Source organism: Gymnoscopelus microlampas (genome assembly GCF_963454915.1).
Source record: "Gymnoscopelus microlampas genome assembly, chromosome: 13".
Lineage (NCBI taxonomy): Eukaryota > Metazoa > Chordata > Actinopteri > Myctophiformes > Myctophidae > Gymnoscopelus > Gymnoscopelus microlampas.
This window is the reverse complement of record NC_139950.1, coordinates 12,189,506-12,199,276: the sequence shown is the minus strand read 5'-3', so window position 1 is coordinate 12,199,276 and position 9,771 is coordinate 12,189,506. Positions and strand designations below refer to the sequence as shown.

Sequence of the window (9,771 nt, the reverse complement as noted above, 5' to 3'; positions counted from 1 at the left end):
TATGTGACAAATGTCATCCATTAACATGACTTTGTTTACGTCACAGAATGATCCGAACATGAATCACCAAGAGCTTATAGGAAAGATCAAAAGAAGCAGCGATGAGTTGCTCCATCCGTTCCACACATCTTGAGACATGAGCAACCATAACTCACCCTGTTGCTTTTCATGTAGCATTCATCATTCATAATCCGTTAAGTTAAAATGTCTTTGTTGAACTGGAAATAAGCACAGTATGTTGTTGGCCTCAAAGCAAGGTGGTGCTACAGAGTGGATGGACCAATCATAAACCAGGCTTAGGGTGACCAGATGTCCCACTTTGCGTGGGACAGTCCCACATCTCCATGACTTTTCAGGCATCCCAGAAATTGAGACGCTGTCCCACATTGTGACTGCCAGGCATTGGTGTTCAAATGTGCGTTTTAAAATATAGCTTACTTCACAGGGCTGTGTGGAGAAAGCGCTCTAGTAATTACCCTCTTTAAGAGAGAAATAAAGCCTCATCAGTCATAAATCAATGCGCAGGTGTAGAGAGGTGCACTGATTGTTGCTGAAGCTCTTAACATGAGCATACAGCAAACTAGAATGGTTGTGTTGCCGCGATGCATCTCAGTGACAAGAGATCCCGTCACAACAAGTGGACACGGGACACAGCACTGCTCAAGCAGCACGAGAATAATAAGAAGGCTCTATGCACAGCAGCCGTAGTGTGAAAGAATTTGGCCTCTTCCTTACTTCCTTCACAGGTGTTGCCAATGATACTAATGAAGGCTCTGTTCCATTCTGGTCAAACAGAGTCAGGGTGCTGATATTGTGCATGTTGGCTCACTGGAAACACTGTGTTACACCAGCGGGTCACAAAGTGGGGTCCACGTACCCTCATGGTTCCTGGAGGGGGTTCCAAAGCTTGTTTTATTTGTTGCAAATTGAACAGAAAATCTCTCTCATTGTCTCCTTATCTGGAATATGTGTTTTTACAGACAATACTCTTGAGTTTCTACGTTCTGTGTCAAACTCAAGATGACAGCCAGACAGCATTTTTTGTGTTTTGAAACGCTGAGGAAGGCCGACGTGCCGAAATGTGTCCGTTTCTCTAGATAGACTGCTGATAGATTTGCTGTGCAAATCTATTAAATAAGAACATAAGAAACTCCTCAAGAGAGTGCGGATAATTCTTTCATTGTAGATGTGTAGTGGTCAGGTTGTCACTCTCCAGTCTCTGTGTGTTGTAGATGTGTATGAGTGTGGTCAGGCTACTGCACCACCTGGCTCACTCTCCGGTCGGCTCCGTCACGCTGCTGGACTTCAGGCCGCGGCAGTTCGTCCTGGTGGGGGCGGAGCTTAAGGTCAGCGACTTGGACGACGCCACCGCTGACACGCCCGTCTGCGACCCACAATCCCTGGCGGCCGCCACGTCGTGCCTCCTGGAGTTTCCCGCCAGGAACTTCACCCTCCCGTGCACCGGAGGGCGCTGCGAGGCCATCAACGAGAAGAGAAACCTTTACAACGCTTACAGGTGTGTATGTGCGTGCATAATATGTTTCATAAGTTAATGCATCAACGTCATACAAGTGTGTCGCACAGAAGTAGTGAACATAGCAGATCTCAAATATTCATATTATGAATATGAAATATGGAGATACAGGTGTGTGCCTGAGAGTGACATGTATGTATTTGTAGTTTTCTTCCTGACAGTGGCATGCATGTATTTGTAGTTTTCTTCCTGACAGTGGCATGCATGTATTTGTAGTTTTCTTCCTGAAAGTGACATGTATGTATTTGTAGTTTTCTTCCTGACAGTGACATGTATGTATTGCTGCTTTTGCAGGTTCTTCTTCACCTACCTGCTGCCTCACAGCGCTCCTCCTGGACTGAGACCCCTGCTGGACAACATCGTCAATGCTACCAGTCAGTGCATTCATACATTTAACCACTTAAACCCCAGGATCCATAGTCTGGGGAAAACCATTGCAGAAAATAGCTTACAGCGTGTCGCAGCACGTTGTGAGCTTGTAAATCTGCTATTTTCAGCAAAGAGATTTAATGCAGAGTCATAACTGAAACTGTGATCAACAATTAATACAAACTATTATGTACAAAGGAGAAAATGGAAAAACGGTGGCAGTGAATGACACCTCCGAATTCAAATCTACCTCCCCTTGTGGTCTCCTGATAGATGTATTTTCAGGACAGTTTTGAAAGAAACGCCATGTTTGTTCTAAATTTGGGTTGGTACCAGATCATGGTCCCTCCCTCCAGTGTTGTGGCTGTGGGTGTCACTATCTTAAATACCAATCCCATTTAAATTTGCTTAACCCTGTCTTCTACCCTGAGCCATCCTAAACTTCACAGCTGGACCCAGCACAAAGCCATGATGCTGAGGAGAACGAATGACTCATTGACTTTGATTTTGCAGTTAAACCACATGTCTGAGTGCACTGTGATCTGCTTTTCATTTAGCTTCCTCTGTTCTTGCTGAACATGCAGTACAGCCATTCAATACTGTTTTACTTACACACAGCACTTACAGTATACAATATATTAGGATTTCTCTTTTTTTTGTGCCTATTACAAGCACAAAAAAAGTTGAAAGTGGATAATTTCACTCTACTTTCACCCAGTGTTAATTTCATTGTCTAAAAACGATGACAAAATGTATTGACCATTGCATCAATAAATAAAAACTAGACTAAGATGATAGGGAGGGACTAGAAGAGATCCAGTAGAACTAAAACAAGTCATTTTATGCTTGGTTGTGCTTGGGTGTTGTTCAGGTTATGACATGACATAATGAATCACTTGACGACGTTCTTTAAAGGACAACTTTGGTTTTTTACAACCAAGGTTTATATTTTAGCTTGTAATTAAAGTAAATAAATGATGAGTGTAATTTTCTTTTCATTTACTGCTTTCTATATTTTTAGCATTTTTTGCAATATTTTTTACGGTGGGCGGGGGCATTCTGTCCGGTGGCTAAATATGCCTTTTTTACACAATAAAAAAGGTCCGGCTGTCTGAGATGGCCAGATGTGAGTTATTGGGGGCTAGAAGAGCTACTGTAAATAATAATAAAGAAAACGCCGGGTTAATGTGTTAAAAAAATACATATTTAGCCACCGGACAGAATGCCCCCGCCCACTGTGAAAACACTGTAAAAAAAGATTGTGAAAATTGCTAAAACTATAGAAAGCAGTAAATTTAAAATTTTTAACACTCATCTTTTATTTACTTTAATTACAATCTAAAACATAAACATTGGTTCTAAAAAACCAAAGTTGTCCTTTAACTGCAGAGGTTGTGGTATTTATTTAGCTCCTTAGCTTCGGCTCACATGGATACATACTCATGCCCAGTAGCGTACATGGAATGATACTGCTTCTGGCACATACGCACCGCTCAATACAGTCTTAAAGACACACACACACACACACACACACACACACACACACACACACACACACACACACACACACACACACACACACACACACACACACACACACACACACACACACACACAATTGTACCTGCAGTACAATTGTAGGTCACTCCGATCTACAAGCTCATGTCGCGTTGTGAGCTTGTAGATCGGCTATTTTTGGCACGCAGCTAAGTGCCAAAATACTACGGAACTAAAATTGTATGGCATTTATCTCGACCAAAACTTGACTAAAACTAATATTTAATTTCAGATGACTAAAATATGATTAAAACTAAATGGAATTATATTTTTTAAAAACTATGACAAAAACTAATAAAAAATTTGCTGTTAAAATGAACACTGAAAATAATACAATTTGTACCTGTTTCTTAGTTGCTATTTGACAATTTGGCCAATGTTTGACCATTTTTAATTGTATTGTTTGTTGATTACTTCTGATGCAGTAATGGTCTTATTATTTATTTACTTTTAGCGGTGTTAAACATTTCTTAAATGTCCTTATATTGTCCCTTTAGAAATGTGCATGTTGGTTTGTTTACTGTTGAGTGAGAAAACAGTGTTGCACATTAAGCTAATCATCGCCCTCCCAAAATCATCTTGGAACCTGACCCACTGAATGACTGACTGCTTTTAAGTCACAAACCAACACGAACAACAAAACAAGAAAGATAAGAAATTATGTCTCTGGTTCCAAGACACACACAGAGTCTCTCTATCAGTCGATCAGTGATGGTATGTCATCACAACATCACATGAACAGTGTGTGTGTGTGTGTGTGTGTGTGTGTGTGTGTGTGTGTGTGTGTGTGTGTGTGTGTGTGTGTGTGTGTGTGTGTGTGTGTGTGTGTGTGTGTGTGTGTGCGTGCGTGCGTGCGTGCGTGTGTGCGTGCGTGCGTGCGTGCGTGCGTGCGCGCGTGCGTGCGCATGTGTGTGTGTGATCCTATCAGAGTCAGTTAGTCAGATGACTAACCCTTGTCCTCTCCCCAAAACCACACACACACACACACACACACACACACACACACACGCGCGCGCACGTACACACGCACATGCGCACACGCACGTACGCATGCACAACACATCATGCTGGAGGAGATGCAGGCTACTGAAGTCATAGTGAGCTAATAGAACACAAATCCCTTTTTCTAACTCGTGAAAATGAAATGCAGTTCTGTTGTACACACTCAGGCCCCCCAGACACTAGCATGGATATTTAGCAAAACATACCTTCTCCAGTACGTTTTTTAGGCCTCTCATCCACACGCAAACGTCATTTTCGTTTTTTTTGTTTTGTGATGGGATAAAAAGGTAACAATTTTCTGAAATATCCGTCTCAGTGGAACCGTGTACAAAATTTTGATTTTGAGAAACGATGACGTATCCAGATATATATTAGGACTGTCAAAGTTAACTTGATTAATCGCGATTAACTCATTAACTGTTGGTTGCAATTCATTAATAGGGGTGTAAAAGACTGAAAAATATCCCTCTAAGGTACATTGTGATTGTGAACAGATAAAAAAGGGATGACTTACCGTATTTGCAATTAAACGTGCGATTAACTATGAAAAATCCTCTGTTCTGCGGTGTCCCGTCTAAATAGACAAATGAAGTAAAGTGAAGTTTATAACAGATCAATGATTGTGTGTATTTCAGGTGAGTTACTGTGGGATGTGGATGAGACTCTGAAACAGATGGAGAAAGTTCTACACAGTTACGCCAACGGCCTTTATCTCAACAACTACACACACACTGCAGGTATAAGCACGCACAAGCACACAGACACAGACACAGACACACGCACACGCACACGCACACGCACACGCACACACACACACACACACACACACACACACACACACACACACACATACACACACACACACACACACACACACTTTTGTATTACGTTTGTATTATGTTTGTATTACGTTTGTATTAGATAGATAGATAGATAGATAGATAGATAGATAGATAGATAGATATATACTTTATTGATCCCGGGATTTATTGATCCCGAAAAAAATCAACAATTTATATCTATTATACATTGTTTTTTTTAATGATTCCTCCTTTCCATACTAGGCGCCCTGGCGCCCTCTGGTGAAAGACCTGTGTACTAAACAATATGTCATTCACTTGCTGACACTTAACCAATTAAACCCTATACTTAGTTGACTGGATTCCCAAGGGCTCTATACTAGGCCCCCCCCTCCTGTTTTTGCTGTACACAAAATATTTTTGAAACATTGTGAAAATAGCCGATCTACAAGCTCACAACGCTTTGCAATGCGAGGCGTTGTGAGCTAGTAGTTCTGCTATTTTCACAATATGTATCTGTGGAAACAAGTCAAACTAAATGTAATGCCTACACTTCCAAGTGCTTGTCAGGGTGGGTGGTCCCCCGTTTCAAATATGATTATTTTGGGACGTCCCCAGTTCCAATATGATTATTTTGGGAGGTCCTCAGTTCAAATATGATTATTTTGGGGGGTCCCCAGTTCCAATATGATTATTTCGGGGGGGTCGCGGCCTGAGAAGTTTGGGAACCCTTGCTGTATAAGTCAGTGACAAATAAAACCTGTCCTGCAGACTACAGAGCCGTCCCAGACAGGTCCATCCAAGGAGACGACTACAGATGCTGGCCATCCTATCGTCACGACGCCTGCCAGCTGTCTGTCTTCAGCCTGCATGAGGCGGAGCTTATCTGTGAGAGCCACGCCCACTGTGGCGCCTTTGTCCTGACCAATGAGATCACCTGGACAGGTCAGCTGACACATGAGGTTCCCTCAGGGGGATGAATGATTGTCTTGTCTCGTCTCTTCTTGTCTTACCTCTTATCTTATTGTGCGTTATCTTACCTTACTTCGTCTTTGAAATTAGACTAATAGTTCCAGGGGATCCCCAGCAAAATGTGTTAATTCAGCATCATAATCACTTTTTAACCACTTGATCCAAATGTTTTACGTTGGCTATTCAAAAATAGCAGATGTTACAGCTTCAAGCTTGTACATCCAAATATATATACATTTGGGGGTCCTTGATTTGAATAAGTTTGAGAACCACTGGTTTAGTAGTAGGTAACTCTTGTCTCCTCCGCTTTGCAGGTCGACAGCTGGTCTACTTTAAAATGGGTGGAGCCAGGCTAAGCCCCGCGCAGAGGTGGGCCTCTTACATCAGAGTGGGCAGCTGATCCAGAACCAGGAAGAGGAAATACCCCTTCTTCTGATTGGTTGAGCGTCAGGTTGTGGATCCTGGAAGAGAAAGGCAAACGTGTGATTGAGCGGATTCTAATTCTATAGTCTCACGCAGCCAGACAACTATTACACAATCTCTGAGTCGACAGTCTTGCTCGAGTGACTAAATACTACCTAATACTGAAATAGTGTCCCATAGCTTTGTTTGATTGGCTCAGTAGCCAGTGTTGTAGTGGTGATTTTTTAACTGGTGTGATGCTATTTTAATGACGTCTCACGCACATCACGCGCACTTCGCTCGCGCATGCATTTTACTTTAATAATGTGTGATTTATGTTACTTAGGTTTACGAGTGCATAAATAGTAGGAAATGTTTGTACAGGAAATGAATAGTCTTTACCTTGCAGACGTCACCTCTCTAATTAAGTTCATGAATCCATCAGCCACTGTTATCCAAACGTTCTTTTTGGACTGCTTCAAGACATCTGACAGTATGCCTACACCTACAGTACTTAGCAGGTCACACAATGGACCATTTATATGCATCCAGCCAGCTCATTCCTATGTTAATTCACGCTGTTGACACTCGGCAGCTTTAGCAAGCTTTGATAAGAGGTGTGAATTGTTGTTTTTGGTCGATACGCGAGGTAGACGCACTCTCACATTCGTGCATGCGCGTGCTCCTGCTCAAAAGACTGGCGGGACGCCGTGGTATTGCGTGCAATGAGCACTGCACCACTGTCAGCAGATTTGAACCGGAAACACATAAGCCCATGACACCTTCATAATGTGTTTCTGGTTCAAATGAAATGCTGAGCCAATCAAACAAAGCTTTGTGAATAAGAACCGGAACAAGTCACGGGTATATGCCACCTTCTGGACACCTGGGGAACTACAGCAAATGGTCCAATGATAGAATTTATATTTACATGCACTACCTTGACTATTTAAATGTAACCTATTATCCTTGTCTTCTTCATTACACATTAACCCGATGAGTCTGAGAGGATGAAGTTCACGTAGCACCGACCAGCGTCAATCTAGTATCTTTAATACAAATCAGACTTCGGTTTATGGATTTGTTGATATGATTTTTTTTTTGTCATGATCTGTGACCTTTAAATACTTAAGCCCGATATACTAATATGTGAATATATTTTGAATATTTGAAAAAATATATAATTATATTCAAGTATATTAAACATTTTCAAAACTTTACATTTTTTTGCTACTCTTGAACATTTTTAGATTTTTTTTCTTTACAAAATGTGGACGTTTTTTTGGAATCTTTTGGAACGTTCAACTTTAACGCTACGGCCAACAATTTGGAGTCCAGGTTGAAGGTGGCAGAACCCCACAGATAGTTCTGTTTGTGTGTTGAAAACCGATTAAACCAGTGGATCTCAAAGTGGGGTCCAGGGACCCCCAGGTGGTCCCTTGTGGGGGTTCCAGGCGGTCCTCAGCTAAATAATTTCATATATCATTAAAACATCTGTTTAAGAACTTTAACCCCATTTGGCGTGCATGGGTATTCAAAAGTAGCAGATCTATAAGCTCACAACGCGTCGCATCGCGACACATTGTGAGCTTGCAGATCTGCTATTTTCGATCTTGTAAATCTGCTTGGGAACATCTTGGGAGGTAGTGGAAATGTTTTAATGATTTTAAAACAACAAGAACAACAACACGAATCTTCTCTTATCGGGGTCCTTGGCACAAAAGCTTTTCAGATGGGGGTCCGAGGCCAATTACGTATCAATTTGGGGGCCCTTAACATGAAAATCCTTTGCGAATCACTGGATTAAAATACCTGTCTGTTTCCTGGGGAAAATTGCCCAATTCTCTGAGCAAAGTGTCTGCTTTCTGTGAAAGTTCGCTTAAATGTAATAACAGTACGTAGTAACCACGGCAACATTATGCTGAATGTGATGATGCAATCTGATTGTGACGGAGATGTCATTTTTTTATATGAACAAAAATAAACAACCTCAGACTCACAAGTGTGATGTTTATTCTCCATTGAAACTGTTCGGGAACCTGGGACAGTGCTCGGGTGGTGCGGTGAAGTGTAGTACTAGTAGTAGTAGTAGTGGAGTAGTATGATCAAGCAGAGCATTAATTTATGAAAAAACACAAAAAGTTAGAATATGGAGATAAGACTAAGAGGTTTCTGCCCGACAGCAACGATATACAGTACATAGTTTAGCTGAACCACCTGTACTCATTCACTGCCAAGGAATGCGACACAAAAAAAAAAGATTGAATGAATTGAAGGCTTCACAGCACGCATGCGTGCGTGCGTGCGTACGTGCGTGTGTGCGTGTGTGTGCGTGTGTTAGAGCTCTTTATATTTAACCACTCCTCTGGAACCCAGATCCAGTGACCTCTGACCTTTGACTGCTGACCCCAGTGTGTTTAGAACAATGACAGCTTTGTTCTACCAGCCTGTCAACCAACACCATGACTCTGTGTGCAAATACCCAGCATGAATACTCTGTCAAGTACAAATACTCACCAAATACTCTGTTAACTGCCAAATATGCACCATATACTCATCAAATACTTTGTTAAGTACAAATACACACCAAATACTAACCAAATACTTAATTGACCAATAAGTGGGCGTTGTAGACCCTTTTCTTCTTATTTTTTTGGGGATATGTTTTTGGCTTCTTTATGGATTTTAACAACTTTTAAGTATTGTTTACTCATTATAACAACTTTTAAGTATTTTTACCCATTTTGACAACTTTTAAGTATTTCTTTACTGATTTGATGTACTTTCAAAGTATTATTTACTTATTTTATGTACTTTAAAGTATTTTTACTCATTTCAATAACTTTTTATTATTTTTACTAATAATAATGTACTTTTAACCATTTTTAGGTATACTAAAGTATTTCCCTAGGTGGCGTAGCTGGTACCAGGCCTCATACCGCCCTGTTACATATATAGGCATTTAGGAGATGCTTTCATCCAGAGCCCAAGCAACTAACAATAAGCAAAGGCAACCACATACTCTACAGAGAGACCTAGCATCTGTCTAAACAATACTATCGAAATAACAATCTAGATAGACAGTACTTGGTTTATTTTGAAGTGCGTCACGTGCAATGCTAAATAGTGAATGTG

The 9,771-nt window shown here is 41.1% G+C and overlaps 1 protein-coding gene across 1 annotated transcript in view; it reads left to right on the top strand.

Annotated features, from left to right (window-relative positions):
- Positions 1-8,638, top strand: part of pkdcca (protein kinase domain containing, cytoplasmic a) — a 19,050-nt gene extending 10,412 nt beyond the window's left edge. Inside the window, exons 3-7 of the mRNA XM_084077073.1 lie at positions 1,233-1,516; positions 1,829-1,908; positions 5,098-5,199; positions 6,034-6,207; positions 6,549-8,638. Of these exons, the coding sequence (XP_083933199.1) occupies positions 1,233-1,516; positions 1,829-1,908; positions 5,098-5,199; positions 6,034-6,207; positions 6,549-6,634 (726 nt within the window). The 3' untranslated portion in view covers positions 6,635-8,638. The remainder of the gene's footprint in view (positions 1-1,232; positions 1,517-1,828; positions 1,909-5,097; positions 5,200-6,033; positions 6,208-6,548) is intronic.
- The last annotated feature ends 1,133 nt before the right edge of the window (positions 8,639-9,771 follow it).